Genomic DNA, 16,968 nt, shown 5'->3' on the forward strand with positions numbered 1-16,968 from the left:
AAAAAATTTAAAAGATAGTGATTGTAAAATTGCATTCTCGAATTCAATCATGGTTACGGTATCCCTTTCCATAATTTGAATTGTGAGGTTTGGAAATTAGTCTTAATTGTTTCGACACACATATCAACTATCAAAGGCAAAGGTGTACAAGTTCAAGAAGCCTTGATAAAAGATTATCAAAGCACTAAGTATTAGAAACATGAACTTAAGAAATTCAATAAGTATTGTTTTTCTGAAAGTTAAGATGTTTATAAATACATGTCGAAGCTAGTGGGAGCATAAGTGTTATGTTTTATAATAATCATCATGATAGTGGGAGCATAAATGTTATGATTGTATGATTATTAAGGCACGTATTGCATAGTTGGCAATATTAATTATAGAAAACAAGAGTCATACTTTGCAAAGTTGTAAGAGTTGAAAGGTTGTTTTGCTATAATTAAGGGAGAGAATATTATTCTTCATTTCAAATCTAAAGGATTAGGTTGTGGAATGTTAATAAATTTAGTCAAGGGTACATAGTGTGTTCTTAAAATTTCGATTATGATTACGGCATTCCTCTTCACAATTCGAATTTTGAGAACATAGCAAATAAAACATTATGCATCATGTCCCATACGCTTCGAGTATAGGATCGATTGCAAATGATTTAATGTTTGACCATTCTAAGATTTTCCAAATGTCTAGTGCATTTAGAGGGAAAAGGGACTAGAATCGGTTTTGACTAAAATAATTAAACAACTATCAAAGGACAATCCAAAGTTCGACGAGGATTGGTCACTTGTAAGTAGTTGGAAGTATAGTATTGGAAATAATGGAAATGTTTCCATATTGGATGGACAATATCGACATCATTACGAATAGATAAGATTCTATTAAGAAATTAGTTGTCATATGGAAAATATGGAAGCGTGTCCATATTGGGAAGTAAATATTGAAAATCTATGACTAGATTAGAAACCTTTATGCAAAAGGATGTTCAAAGGAATGTACTTTGAGAGAGAGACATCATATCTAAGGGATTGTCTTGTAACAATCTCCGATAGAGGACTTTGTAATATCATTGGCAATAGTCTTTGTGACTTTGGTGCAGTGACATTACGAAAGGATCGTTGCATAAAGTGTTAGAATCTAGCATATTCTATAAGTAGCAAGAATTTGATATTCTTACACTTAAGAAAATGGATTTGGAGTTGTAAAATGAGAATGATTGGAAATGTGTTCAGTTTGTCTATTTCACAAAAGTAAGAACCATAGGTAAACATTGTGTGCATGCTAGGAGCATGGGACAAGTGTAATAATTCAAGTAAGAAGTTGATTACCCGAAACGACAAATAATGAGTAATCGATATGGTGATAAATAAAACGTGTTTTGTTTATACTCAAAGGTTTGAGGCCATATGGGATTAGTATTATTCTTGTGTTTCACTTTGCATGTTTTGACTTCCAGAATAATTGAGTTTATTAAGAATAATCGAATTATTCGAACGGGCCACAGTCGTTCATATGTTGGAAGTAGATATGAATGAAGACTGTCATGAATTGGTGTGTGGATTGTCTAGAAAAGTATTAGACATAAGCAAATGTTTGCTGCAACGTTCATGAGTGCTTATGAATATGATTTGAGCATTGGATTAAACCCACGCTCACTTGGATCACTCCATGAATTGTATTACGAGTTATTAGTGAGACGATAACATCTTATATTCTTGAAACCGAGATGTGTGAGTTGTATCTTGTGAATTGGTTGCACATTGATAATATGTAAACGCACCAGTAACTTGGTGTTATAAAACATATTGTTGTGTGTAATTCGGTGAGTGAGTGCAAGCGAGCATTGTATCAAAGTTTATCCGTTCCTTTTATCCAAAGTAGGATAAAAGCGATATCTTTGGGCCCCTCGATGGTTTAGTGATGACATACGTAAATGCTCGGCCGGGCTGAGGCTAATTTGATTTGTTCAGTTAGTCTGTCGTCATAAATCGGAAATCGAGATATAGTACAAAGAGAATGATTAGAAATCATATCTCATACGATATCTAAAATGGAGGAATATATGATCCCTTATCTAAGGACACGCGTATCTGATATGATCAGAGTTGACAGCGGCTTTGGAAAGCTACGATTGCAGATTAGGATCTGAAGTCATACGCAGAATAGTTGTTAGACTTATCCAAGTGGGAGACTGTTGGATTAGTGTCTAAGTCCATAACTATTTTGGTATGTACTTGACCCGATGGTGCATGGTCCTTTTGGGTTGCCTTCACCAAAGCAACTTGATTGGAGAAATGAATAAAGAGAGAGAGGATAATATGATTTATTAATATGTTATAAGAATAATATATTAAAGGAGAAATCATATTTGTTTAATTAATATTGGTCAATAATTAATTAAGAATTAGTTTTGTGATCAAATGTAATTAATTAAACTAGAGGGGCTGAATTGTAATTATGTGATAGTTACAAAATAAGGTAAGAATTATCTTATATATATGGTGAACGAATTTGAGGTGTAAATCCCTTAGAATTCGAGTATGATAAGGATTCAAGGATTATCTTATTAGTTGCTTAATGGATAATCAACTAGATAAGGATAATGATTGAAACCCTATCTCTACACCTATATAAACACCCCTAGGGCCATGAATTCGTGTATCCCTTCCCAAGAGGTCCTAGATACGAATTCTAACCTCTCACCTCTCTCCTTATACCTTCTCCATTTGCTTATGGTGTTTGTGAGCCATTAGAGGAGTGACACTTGTGACTCTAAGCATTCCAAAGTCAATTCAAGGAGATTTGTGATTGTTATTGCTACATAACAATCAAGGTAACACTATAAACTTATTCTCATGTTAATATGATTATATGTATGCTAGAATTAGGGTTTATAGTCTTGGATTCAAAGCATGTACAATAGAGAAACCTAGATCCAAGCATTAGGGTTTGTATGAGCACATAGGATGTCTTATGACCAAAACCCATCAATTATATGCCTACTATTAGGTCGGGTGTGACTAGGAACTATATCATTAATAGTTAAAGTAATAATTGTTTCATGAGCTATGTTTGATGTTCTTATTTTTTATGTGGAATGTATATGCATGATATGTTTGGGCTCAACGGCTGAATACCGAGCCGATTGACCAAAGGCCATTGTGCCAAGTTTGGGGGACCGAAGGCGGAAACACCAAGTCTCTGGACTCGACGACTGAATACCGAGTCGACTGACCGAATGCCATTGTGCCAAGTCAGGGGGACCGAATGTGGAAACACCAAGTCTGTGGATTCGATGTCTGAATACCGAGTCCTTGTTTGGGTGTTGTTTAGGATGTGTTCCTAAATAGGCATGAGTTACATGATCTTGTTGTTTATGCTATATGAATGTTTGTATACTTGATGATGGCATGATAAGTAGGAGTAATGTGTAATGCTTCTATTGTTATGTTGTGTTGGAATTCACTAAGCTTCATGCTTACCATTTCCTTTATGAAATGATTATTACAGGTACTTCTTGTATGAATGAGGGTTTAGTTTGACTGTACACTGACGCGGTTAAAGATTGAGTCCTTGTCACAAACTCTTGATTTAGGATTTTAACACTATTAGTTTTCCGTTGTTGTTGTGAATTATAAATGGATTAACACTTTTGAAAGAATGTTTTATTTTGAAATGTTATTTTAATACTTGAAACATAATGGTTTTGGTTAATTAATGGATTTAATGGTTTTTATTATAAATATAAATGTTTTCAAAAGTTTAAATTTATTGTAATTTTTGGGACGTTGGGTGAAGGTGGGTTACACCTAATCCTATATCGGTTGGGAAGGAGAATGAAACAGTTCATTACAAGGGGTGTGGTCCGTGTGGATACCTTCTCTAACACAACGTGTTTTAAAGTCGTGAGGGCAACAGATCCCATAAGAACACTGCAGTTAAGCGTGCGCGGGCGAGAACAATCCACGAATGGGTGACCCCATGGGAAGTTTTCATGTCGGTAGCCCAAAGCGGACAATATTGTGATACATGTTAGAGTGGGATGTTACATGTAAGTGTCCAAGCTCTTTGCTCTATGCTTATATGATGATAGATCTAAGGCTTTGTCCGATTTTCTTCTTGTGTGGCCTAATTAGAATGGAAGGATTCCATAAAGTTTGTAACTTTATGGATTCTAGAGGTCCCTTTGAGATCATATATTACATATCTGATGTTCCATGGAAAATGTTATACTATGCATGAGTTTGAAGCCTCTTTACCACTCATTTAGACGTAAAATGGAGCATACATGCATTGGACATGCATGTCCATAAATCAGATGGCTTTATAAATCTTGGGGTAAAGGAAAATCCTTCTGGAAAGTTTGGGCTTGCGTCCTTTGTGATTAAAGACTTAATGGTTGTGTTGAACTTCTTGTATGACCTTTAGAACCTTGGTTTAGAGATCTTGTATTAATGGAGTATCTTGATGGATAAAAATGGAGACTTTTTCCATCAAGACATTGGGAAGGCGTAGATCTGGGCTTTTGAGGCCTTGAAAAAAGTTAAAAGTAGCTTAACTCGAATAAGCCATTCAACCTAGTCCCTATGGCGTGGCGACTAGAAATTATTTGACTGATTTGTCATTTTATGCCTACGGCGTAGCCAAGGAAGGCTATGACATAGAGATTTATTGATGGCATTTTGAATTTGTCTTTGACCATTGACTCCTTTGAGTTGTCTTTTAGTCAAATCTTAGTTTTGTAAGGTGGACTAAGGGTTTACCTTATATGAATGTCTAGGTAGGGTATAACACATGTGATTTGGTAGTAAGAGCAGTAGTAGTTGATTATCGTCTGAGAGGTGAGTCTCTTCATTGCATTTGTGGGTTGAAGGAACCAACGCCGACCGAATGGTTTATGTTTGTAGGATGCTAGTTGTCTTTGTGACTCTTGCATGTATTTGTATGTATATCGGGCGAGGCCCAATGAATGTCGAGTGGGACCCAATACTTGTATGGTATGTGATAATTTGAGGAACTCACTAAGATTTGTGCTTACAGTTTTATGTTTATGATTTCAGGTACTTCTGGTTCCAATGGGACGAGCTTGACGTGATTGCATCGCATCCGCCAAGATTCCACATTTATGATACGATTTATACACTGATAACTAATTTATACATTTCATACTTTGACTGGCTTTGAAATGAATAATTGGTGGTTTTTTTTTTTGCTTAAAAACAAAAAATTTTACATAGTATTTTTGGGATGTTACATCAGAATTAGGGTTTCCCATTTTTTACTATAAACAGGTTCATATTCCCATTCATTATTCTTTGCGAATGCATGCTTGTGTGTACACAATAATTACAAGAGAGGTATCACTATTAGCTTGAGAGCATAGCCTTTTGAGTAGTTACTATGTGTTTTGAGAGCTCAAGTGAGGTATAACCTTCGTGTGTGATTATAATTATTCTTGAAATTTTAATAAAATCGTCTCTCTCTCTCTCTCTCTCTCTCTTGTTGTCCCATAGATGTAGGTCACATTGACCAAACAATGTTAAATTTGTTTTGATTTGATTTATGTTTTAAGATTTTTTATTCTGCAAGTTTCGTCGAAGTTTGTTTGACATTTTTCTGAAGTACTTAACTTGTGTTGTTGTTATCCCAACTATAACGCCTTGATATTCAGGTACTTTTAAATTCATCCTTGTGGTTTTAATTCATGTCATTTTGGTCCCTATAATAGAAATAAGTAGCCATGAGAAGCCATAGTGGCAATTTTGTAATTTTGAGATAAGAGGAGTATGCTAAGCATACATGAAAGTACGCTGAGTGTACTAGGGCGTGCCCAAGTACCCTGGGCGTACACTTATGTATGTTGGGCATACTTATGTCTGGAGGAAACCCTAAGTTTTAGCGTTTGATGGGTATTTAAACATCCTTATGGCTCATTTATCCCCACTTTTTCAGCCTCCAAAGCCTTTGACCCTAGCCCCTTAGAGTGTGATTTGAGCCTTAAAGTGTGTTCTTGGTGTGTTAGAGGAAGGAGAAGTTGCATCAAGAAGCCTTAAAGTGGAAGCAAGCTTGTGGGTCTGGGATCTTTGCCCCTTTGTGAAGCTCCAGAAGGTATAAAGTCTATACCCTTATGTTTTGGTTGTTAGATCCCATCTTTAGGAGTTTTATGTTGCTTTTCTTGTCCCAAAGGTCCCCATTCTATGCATGTTTGGTTATTGACGTTTTGAGATATTTTGTTACGATACTCTAATTTTGATTTCATGTTGTGAAACATATATTTGGTGATGTTTGATTATTATAAAAATGGATTTTATCCCCTTTAAAATTTAAGAATTTTTATCATGGTTTTTGAGATGTTACAAATATGAATAATGGGGTGGCAAAATGAATGATAAATGAATTTATTTATAGGGATTACTTTTAGAAAAAATAAAAATAAAGAGTGGTCATTAGAGATTTTTAGTTGTTGGCAAACGGTCTTGAGGTGGAGAAGCTCGAGAAAACAATCTGAAGGAAGTTCTTTTCCGCCAACAACAAGCTAGCTAGATCCTTGTTCCTAACAACATTAAAGAACCCGAGCTCTTTTCTTATCTTTCCCGCTTCGAGACCGGTCACACTAACTAACATTATAGAATTTGGAAAACTTGTGGAAAAAACCAACTAATTTATCAATAAGATGTTTGTTTTTCTGAGGAAAAATATTTGTAGTCCATGGACCACATATATAGACCTCTGTAGTGGAAGATGTGAAGTAAACGTCCGCAGTCTAAAAAAAAAGAATGTTTATTTTTATAACATGTGCGTACTGTTAAAATAAAATAAACTCTAAATAAACTGATTTTTTTTAAAACTTAAAAGAGTTTTCAATATTTGTATGATTTTATTATAGGTTTAACAATTTTATATCAACTTTTATGTATTATTATACATAAAGTAAAAATAAAATTGTACGAATTAACTTATAGCTTTGATAAAAACCCACAAGTTATGGTCGCAAAATCATACATAAACATTATAATTAAAGATCAAAGAATTGATACAAAAATAAATGGAAATAAACTTCAATTTTAAAATATTTTTTTTTTATAATTTTCATTTTACCTTTTCAATTATATCAATTAAAAATTGATCATAAATATCCTTCCCAATATATAGAAACTTGGAACAAAAAATATAATACAATATTAAGATTTTTTTCATATATATATATATATATATATATATATATATATATATATATATATATATATATATATATATATATATATATATATATATATATAAACAGTTTCGACAATCATTATTGTAATTAAATTTTTATTTATAAATTTGTCACAAAGATCATGCGTGTATTGTCGAACCTTTTTTTCTTGAAGTGTTGTAATTTTTTTTTTCCAAATTGTTTATTATAGATAAGGTTGGAAAAGTATGACTAACATCTATGCCAAGATGAAGGCGCATAGACCTTTTTAGTTCTGTAGTTAAAAAAAAGCAGTCTGCGAAAGTTAATTTTTTCATATGATCTACACCATACAGACAAAAAAAACTAATAAGATCTGCAGACAAGACAAAAAATAAACGACATCTAATTTATCTCAAACAATTTTAAAGAAAAACTATTTTAATTGTCTCACCAAAACAATATATTATAAATTTAAAGTAATTTATTCTATTCGTTAAACCTAGAATATAAAAAATAATTCATGTAGTACTTTACCAAAAGTATATTTTAACTTTCATTCATTTTAGAAGATGTAAACTCACGTTATTTCTTTGCACAAAATTGTGATATACTGTATTTTAAATTTAGCATTGACAATTATTTCGGTTTTTAGTCATTAACGATTTGACACTTGTTTCGGTTTTTAACTTTTTATATGTTAGCGCATTGACAATTATTTTAGGTTTTGCATTGACAATGATATTGATATTGATATTCAATTAATTAGTTTTATTTTTATATGTTTTTTAGAACGAAAGAATTTTATTAAAAACTTTCAAGAGGTTAGAAAAGATTTATTACAAAGAAATGAAAGCTACACCGGGTTTGCAACCAAAAAACCCATGACAACTTAGTTTTTCTTACACATGTTAAAAATCAAAAAATATCATGTCCAATATATCATAAAAAATAATGGATTTCCTAGGTGTAAACGTTCCGGAAATACAAGAATTTTGAAAATTCTTAAGAAACCAAAAAGAGGTCTGAACCACCGGATCAAACGCCTTCCTCTAACTCGAACCAAGTATGACTAGAAGACTAAAGATTGAAGATAAATGGGATTGGGGGTTGAACCCCCACCATATTGCAATATGAGCCCACAATGCAACGAACTCCAAGAAACTGACAAACAAATGATCAGTCGCCTCCATCAAAGTTGTACATAAAGGACATATAATCGACTCCAACATGATACCTCTACGTGACAACCTCTCTCTAGTGGGAAGACTGGAAAATCGAATACGCCAAAGGAGTAGGTCCAACTTAATGGGAACCCAATTATTACACCTAGTCTCTATATCCATTATATCCAACAACCCACTAAAGAAACCGAAAACACATATGTAACATCTAAGAGACAACCAAGTCTGTCAACACATAACTCCAGCTGAAAACCTTGCATAAGAGAATAAAGACCATCCAATTATGTATGCTTAACTCCTCCTTTGGGGATACGCCTAAGCATGGAATTACCCCAACCTCTAAAAAATCAAATTTTCATCGAAACCTCTTTAAGGAGATCAAAAGCAAAGATCCTATGAAACCAAATCGCAAGAGGAACATCCCCACACCAGACATCCTAAAAAAATGAAGTATAAGACGCATCCCTAACTCTAAGAAGGTAAAATGACTGAAAATCAAAACCATGATGATCCTTCAACTGCAAAAGAACAAACAAATCCATTATAGGACCAGACCACGACCTCAAAGGACTTAGAGAGCCACAACGACCATCACCCCTATACAAAGCTTAACGACCCTATCCAAAAGAGAATCCGACGAATAGAAGAATCTCCATTGCCATCTTAACATCATAGCCAGTTTAAAGGCAAAAAGACTCCCAACTCCCAAGCCTCCATCCCTTCTACTAGCCAAAACTTGATCCCATGTAACCCAATGCATATTCCTCTCATCTAAGTCTGCACCCCCATAAAAACCGAGCCCGCAAGGACTCTAAAGAGCTAAGCACAATAATGGGAATAGAGGTGAAATCGTCGGTATGTGCTAATACAATTATTATTATGTTAACCTTAATGTACTATCGAAATAGAGGTGAAATTGTCAGTATGTGCTAATATGGAATTTAATATTGAGTATCTAGATCATAACATAGGCGAAAATATGATCCATGGATCGGACATTGGAAGTATATCAGTGCTTGGTACTAGTTTTTTCGGTGCTTGTATCTATTAGACCACTACACCATTAATTGCATATGATACACGTCGTTGAACCAGTGGTTGAAGAGCTGAAAAGCTTTCAGCTCTGATATCCCGACTTGGGGAGGGGTGGCAAGTAATTCATTGAATATGGAACAAAGATGATGAAATTACAACATAAACTCAAATACAAACTATAAACTACATTATGAGAAAGATCTCATGTTAATCTGATTTCAAACGGATGAGATGCATCTTTTAAAATTTTCACAGCTTACAAAATACAAATAAAATCTAAAAATATCCTAACTTCCGGTGATCGTAATTCACTGAATATGTAACCAAAAATAATGCAATTATAGCCTAAACTCAACTATAAACTATATGTTAAAAACATATCATATCAACATGAATTCAAATGAATGAGATATTCATCTTTTAAAAAATTTCACATATATCGAGGGTTTTCAAATTCCGGTCAAACCGATCCAATACCCAAAACTGTTCGAACCGAACTGAAACGGTCAAAATATCAGACTGAATTTTCACTATCAAAGGAATCAATAACCGAACATATTCTTATAAACTAGTACCGGTTTTGACGGTTCCCTGTCGAAACTCTCACCCCTCGTGTGGATAATGTTATTTTCAGTATGGACAAGCCAAAAAGCTAACATGCACACAAATCTTTTAAGTTTATTTAATCCCTATTCTAATAAAAGAATAGTTTTACCACCCTATTAGGTCTCCTAATTAATGAATATTTTATTCTTATTTTGTCATGTGTCACCTTATTATATTTATTAATTAATGCATGCCATTTGTCAACCTATTAATTATCCATTTTAAATTTTAAGTTTTTCACTTTAATTACATTAAATTAATAATATTAATACAAATTATAATATTAATACAAATTATAAAGTGATATAGTTTCACATATTTACTTAAATTAATGATTAAAATTTATATAACTAAAAAAATCTCTTAATTAATAATTTATTTAAAATAACTTATTAATAGTTTTGAGTTTTTACTATAAAAGTTTGATTAATTTTATAACCGTGGTTCCCACCGGTTATAAACTAGTATTTATAATCAAAACAATGCTTTTTTGCAAGTTATTTATTATTTTTTTTACTCCATTTAAAAATTTCAAATCACATAAACAATTTTTACTGTTTCCTTGAGTAGTAAAAATTCCATTCTTAAAATGAAAATCAATTTCAATTTATCATATTAAACATTGATTTCTTTAATAAAATATTTTATAAAATTTATATACATTTAAATCAACTTATTATTATTATTATGTAGAGGAGAGGATGGCCTCTTGATTTTGAAGTTCCTATGCAAAAAGTATTAGAATTAAACAAAACTTTAAAATTGGTCCCTGTGGTTTCTGAAAATATCAAGGTTAATCTTTAATTTCAAAAAACCTCACAGATGGTCCTTGTGGTTTCAAAAGTTTTAATGTCTGGTCCTTATGGTTAACTCCGTTAGTATTTGTCCGTTAAGTGGGAGGAATTTTCGTCATTTCACCACCCAGGGACCATTTATGAGGTTTTCGATTACTTTTTTTAAAATAATAATAATAATAATAATAATAATAATAATAATATTTAATATGCAAGGTCCCACATCTCTTTAGCTCTCTCATCTGTAAAACTATGAAGGCATATGTTCTTTACCATTTTAGAGGGCAAGATGATTACATGAACTTTGGGATGGACTTGAGGCGCAAATGTGAATTCTCGATACCCAATTAGATTCCACATGTAATTTCCAAGAATTTTATTATAAATGCCCGATGTTTCAATCCCAAATACCGATCCAGTTTTTTGGTTTGTGGTTGTTTCTGTCTTGAACCGCTTCCAACCCGTTTTGATTTGGTAAAAAAATTCGTTTTTATTAATTTAACCCACGAAAATAACGATGAGATGGAATAGATCGAAGAAGGTGAGAAGAATTTTTCAGCAATTTGATTTTAGTAGAGATGGTGGCTTCAACAGAGAAGAGATGTCTGTTGTCGCTGTAAACCCTAGGGTAAAATTCAGTGACGAACAAATCAACGCTATCCTCGACGAGGTTTTCCGAACGTACGACGACTTCGTTAGCTTTAGAGAAGCTTCCACTTCATTGGTGCTGGAAAGGGTTTCATCTTTCTCAAGAGAATTAGAATGATCCAAATTAGGTAAAAAAGGAAATAGATGGTTGTGATATACTGAAATCCCTTTAATGGATCTCAAGCAGTCCGATACATCAAGCAGTGAAACTCCTTGGCTCAAGTGATTCAAGGTGATGGTTACCACTGTTTGGGTGTTGATTATAGATATGATGAGGGTGATGAAGGAAGGGATTATGTGGGTTGTCTTGATTTAACGCCCGTAGATCAGGGCTAGTCAATTTAGAGACGTTAAGCATCAAAAATGACTTTTTGATAGAAGATTATTTAGAAGGAGTAATCTTAACTAAGTTTTAGTATCTGTTACAAGGATTCCGTACATATAAAGAACGCCAAAATCCGAGTTATAACGAAGAAGTTATGACCTGTCGAAGTTTCGCTACAAAACCGGCACAACACAGCGCGATGTAAAAAGTGAATTTACGTTAGAGCAATATTTAGCCTTAGCGATCTAAACGAAAGTCGTTGAATACGTTAAACCGTGAGCGTGCATAAAAAGAACGTCCAAATCTGACTTCGTATGAGGAAGTTATGATTTTCTGAAGTTTCAACTTAGCAGTATGCAACCCGAATACTCGATTTGAGATCGAGCGGTTTTTAGCCAAAACAATCTAAACGAGAAACGAAAATCTCGTTAATATTAGCAAAATGATAAAAAGATAGGCGAAAACGGACGTCGGATGAAGAGGTTATGAATTTATAACGGAGTTTTCCTGTCCCGGCCTACTAAAAATAATATATAAGTAATATATTTATAATATATTAAAAATAAAGTCAAAAATTAGCCAACGAAGTCTAAACGAGAGTTTTAGATCATAATCTCACCTACGCGTCAATATAAAGAACATCGAAAACGGAGTTCATATGCGAAAATTATGAATTTCTGAAGTTCGAGGCGCGACCCCCAAAGCTGTGTCAGAGACCACGACGTGGCAACAATGGCCACGACGTGGCATGACTTCTGACGCATTCTGGAGCTTGACAAAGCAAGTGGACGTTGACGCATGCAGTGACGACCAAGCCCACAACGTGGAAAATGGTGCCACGATGTGGCAAGGGCCAATTTTTCCCTATACACAGATTTGAAGGGCCAGCCGTTTAAGGTTGCTATTTTCTCTTCTCTCTCTCTCTCTCCCGTTGTACGTCGATTTACGTGCAATGAAGTACCCCGGAAGCCCTGGTATCATCCCGAGACCCGAAGCGAGTCCCGAAGCCCGAAGATCCCAAGAAGTGAAATTCTAGAGCCGAAGCTCTGCCCGCGAGGAGCCCGGTTTTTGCGAAGATCTTCCAGATATACCGAAGAATACTACTTTTACAAGCCGTAGGGCTGTCCGAGCATCGTCTAATCAAGTGAGTGTACAGTCCCTTTCATAAACACAATATTAATACAAGTATTGTTTGAATGTATTAAGTATATGTTTGGTGTGAGTGTATAGTTACTTTCTTCTAACACATAAATATAAAGTATTAGCTATGAAATACGTGCTACGTGTTATATATTATTTGTCTATTTGAGATGGACTTAGAATTGATATTTTTATACGGGTGTTAAATGATTTAAACTGCGTTTGTATTTATATTTACAAAAATGTTGGGTAAATAGAATAGTTGGTGACGATGTGACGTCATGCCTATTGAGTAAGCCTTGGTGACGATACGACTTCGTGCCTATTTGATAAACCTTGGTGACGATGTGACTTTGTGCCCGTTGTGTAAACCCTGGTGACTATGCGACGTAGTGTCTGTTGTGTAAACCCTGGTGACTATGAGACGTAGTGCCAATTGTATGAACCCTGGTGAATATGTGACGTAGTACCTATTGTATAAACCGTGGTAGCAAATGGACTTTGTGCCAATTCCTTAGGTAAATCCTTAGGAATGAATGAATGAAGGATAGTGGATTCTTAGGATAAACCCTTGAGAAAATAAAGGAGATATGGGGATGGGTATTTGGGTTGATTGTTTGATAATTGAATATAATAAATGTATTATTGTGGGTTGAAAACCCTATATGCTCACCAGACTCCCAAGCCTGACCTACTAAGTTTTCTTTGCATTACAGGTAATGGCACAAGAGTATAAGTTGGTGGACCTGACGAGAGATTTTGGATTATAGATCAGTAGTTATAAATAACTGTTGTAAGGTCTATTTTATATTGTTTATGCTTTTGGTCTGTATCGGAACATGACATCCCGAGATTTTGTTATTTAATGAAAATAGATTTTTTAAGAAATGCTTTGATAAATTTTATTCTATCATATTTTATTTTGGGAACAAATTCCGCAACTCTTTTAATCAAAGGATTACTATGATTTTATAAAAACAAAGCATAAACAAATCGATCTTTTCTGGCCGTGAAATTGGGGATGTCACACTTGATCTCTTTGAGCTAATAAACTGGTTGCAAGATTTCTTGATGGGTTTGTAAAGGAGAGGTCAGTGTAAGTAGGTTGTTGCAAAGTATTTGATTTGGATGATGAATCAATATTATCACTGTGAATCGAAGAGGACAAAGAGGAAGTGTTAGGAAGGCTGATGTCGAGAGAGAGATCAGGAAGTTGAGTTGAAGAGGAAGAAACACAACACCGACACCAACACCAAACAAAAAAAGAAAAAGTAAAAATTGAAGGGTAAAAAGCTAAGAAATATCTCTTTGAATATATATATATATATAGAGAGAGAGAGGGGATCCTTCAAATACATACTATGAATTATTATTTTTGTTATATTAAATTTTTAATAACTTTAACGAATTATTAGAAGCTTTTTATAAACTTAACTATTTTATCATATGATCATTTTAAAATGTTCAATAAACCTCCCCTATTTACGTTGTAAGTTTCAAAACATTATATTTTCAAAGGATATTACAATTAGAATATTACTAGATATTAAAATTTAAAAATTTAATATATTATAATACATCATTCAAAAAGTAAAATATGACAATAATAAACAAGACTCATATTTTGATTTGATCACATTGCACAACAATTAATGATGTGCACAATTTGTTTGTCTTTTTATTTTATTTTCTTTTTTAAAACAGAAAACGAATTAATCGAAAGCATACTCATAATATTTCAACGAGTATCCCGCGTCTGAGTTTATTTACAGGACAAACCCAGCTTCCACATGATTTTTAGAAAAAAAAATACATTCTCCACATGCGGTACAATTTGTTTTTCCATCATGTTTTTTCCTGCTTATTTTGTGATATAATTCTTATAACCTTGATACTCTATTAAGATTAGAATAATTCTTCCATCTCAATGATGTCTTCAACCTCTGCATTCATTGTAGATAACCACAGAGAATTAGTTTCATTAATTAAACATTTTAAAATGTTACCTTCATCGATTTTTTTGGAACCGACAAGTAATTGTATTAAAATAACATAGACCCACGCGTAGCAAGTAACTAGTAAACTAGATGGGGAGGCAAGAGTACAATTTTATAGAATTACACACAAAGAAATGGGCAAACACACCAATCTATCCAATTAAAACTATTTTTGTCTCTCCTATGTTTAATCCATGTGAAAACCATCGTCTTGATATTATCTGCCACCTTTGAAGGAGAGATTAAACCGTTATTAAACAACTTGTCATTTCTTGCCTTCCAATTCCACCACAGAGTACTATGACAGATACCTGTGAATATTTGTCTCTGTTTGGGACAATGTCCCCACTTAGCCGCAAAATTAAGAATATCTCTGACCTCGTTCCACTGTGGCATTGTAATACGACACCATGTGAAGATTCACTCCCACACTGATGTTGCAAAAATGCATCATGTAAATAGATGCCCGATATCTTCCTCACCGCTTCTACAATGCCCACATTGAGCAGAGTTAATCCGTACCCCTTGTTTAATAAGAGCTGATGCAGTCGAAATACGATTGAAGTTGGCTCTCCAAACAAAACAGTTACCCTTTATGGGTACATCCTTGCTCCAACTGATTTTAACCCCCCAGTATGGTGTCGTGGGTCCGTTAATTCTTTCCCAGAACAAATCCACGGTGTAGTAACCATCTGATGAAAGTGGACAAGTCCAGGCGTATAGTCGGATTGTGCGATTGAAAGCACCAATGAGAGTTTTAAGGGATGCCACATCATTGATTAGTGAAGACGAATTTATAAGGGTCGCTGATCCCAGTCCGGTCCATCTCATTTTCAATCTGTCCCTTATGGTGCATTTCTTGAAACGTTCCAAGTGGTCTAAATTAGGATAAACATTTTTCAAGGGCATAGCAGTTAACCAAGTATCTAGCCAAAATAATGTTTTATCACCTGCATTTGTTTGTTTTTTGATAATCTCACATGTTGAAATATCTAACTGCTCCAGATCTCGTTTTGCAGAAGCAATATTACTCCAGACCTCTGTGATAGACTTTTTGGACAAGTACTCAGCAGGTTTAAATTGTAAGTTGTGAATACCGGTAATTTCTTGGCTCCAGAGGGCTGTAGAATCAAGTCTGAGTCTCCCCCACCATTTGACTATGAGAGATAAGTTTGAAGCACGTAATGAATCGACCCCAAGCCCACCACTCTCTTTGGAAGCAATTACTCTTTCCCATGAGACCCAATTGATCTTTTTTCTGTTTTCACCACCTCCACATAGAAATTGTCTCCGAATATTCTCGAGTGACTTTAGTACACCAGCTAGAGCAACAAAGAGCGAGAAATAATATGTTTGGAACGGAATCTCTCAATAACCGGTGTCCAATTCTTTTGTCGATTCATATTAGCGCCCACCGGTACCCCGAGGTAAGTAAATGGTAACAAGGCCGATTCACAACCTAACGGAGTAGCCCACGATGAAGTTTCATGCATTGTGGCACCAACTCTAAATACCTTCGACTTATGAAAAATAACTTTGTGGCCGGAAGAGATATGAAAGCATCGAAGTATATGTGATAGGTTTCTAATGTTTTCTTTTGACCATTCACCCATGAAGAGCGCATCATCAGCATAGACGAGGTGAGATATGTTGAAGTCAACCCTTGGGATCTTGAGACCTTTGAACACGCCTTTCTCACATGGAGTATTCACATGGAGTAAGGGGGTAGTGGATCCCCTTTCCTAACACCTTTTGAACACACCTTTCTCACATGCAGTCTTCATCTGTTGGTGAGCCGTTGACCATGACTGATGTCTTCGAGGATGTCTTTGCAAGACATCCATAAATCCATCTTCTCCATTTTATATCGTATCCCATATGCCAAAGGATCGAATCAAGATACTCCCAATTAACGGAGTCAAATGGCTTATCAAATTCGACTTTGAATAACAACACCTTTTTCTTCATCTTTTTCGCCCACGAACATATTTCATTCATGACTAGCGGGCCGTCTAGAATGTTTCTCCCATCAACATATGCAGATTGTACTTCGTCAATATTTTTCCAC

The 16,968-nt window shown here is 34.4% G+C and overlaps 1 protein-coding gene across 1 annotated transcript; it reads right to left on the bottom strand.

Annotated features, from left to right (window-relative positions):
• Positions 1 to 15,350: 15,350 nt before the first annotated feature.
• On the bottom strand, positions 15,351 to 16,898 carry LOC145009746 (uncharacterized). The gene is made up of 2 exons (XM_078968384.1): positions 16,672 to 16,898; positions 15,351 to 16,158 (listed from the first exon to the last, which is right to left on the bottom strand). Exons 1-2 carry the CDS (start codon positions 16,896 to 16,898, stop codon positions 15,351 to 15,353), a joined length of 1,035 nt encoding a protein of 344 aa, XP_078824510.1.
• Between the last annotated feature and the right edge of the window lie 70 nt (positions 16,899 to 16,968).

The sequence above is a fragment of the Lactuca saligna genome, chromosome 8, assembly GCF_052625555.1.
Source record: "Lactuca saligna cultivar CGN05327 chromosome 8, ASM5262555v1, whole genome shotgun sequence".
Classification (NCBI taxonomy): Eukaryota; Viridiplantae; Streptophyta; class Magnoliopsida; order Asterales; family Asteraceae; genus Lactuca; species Lactuca saligna.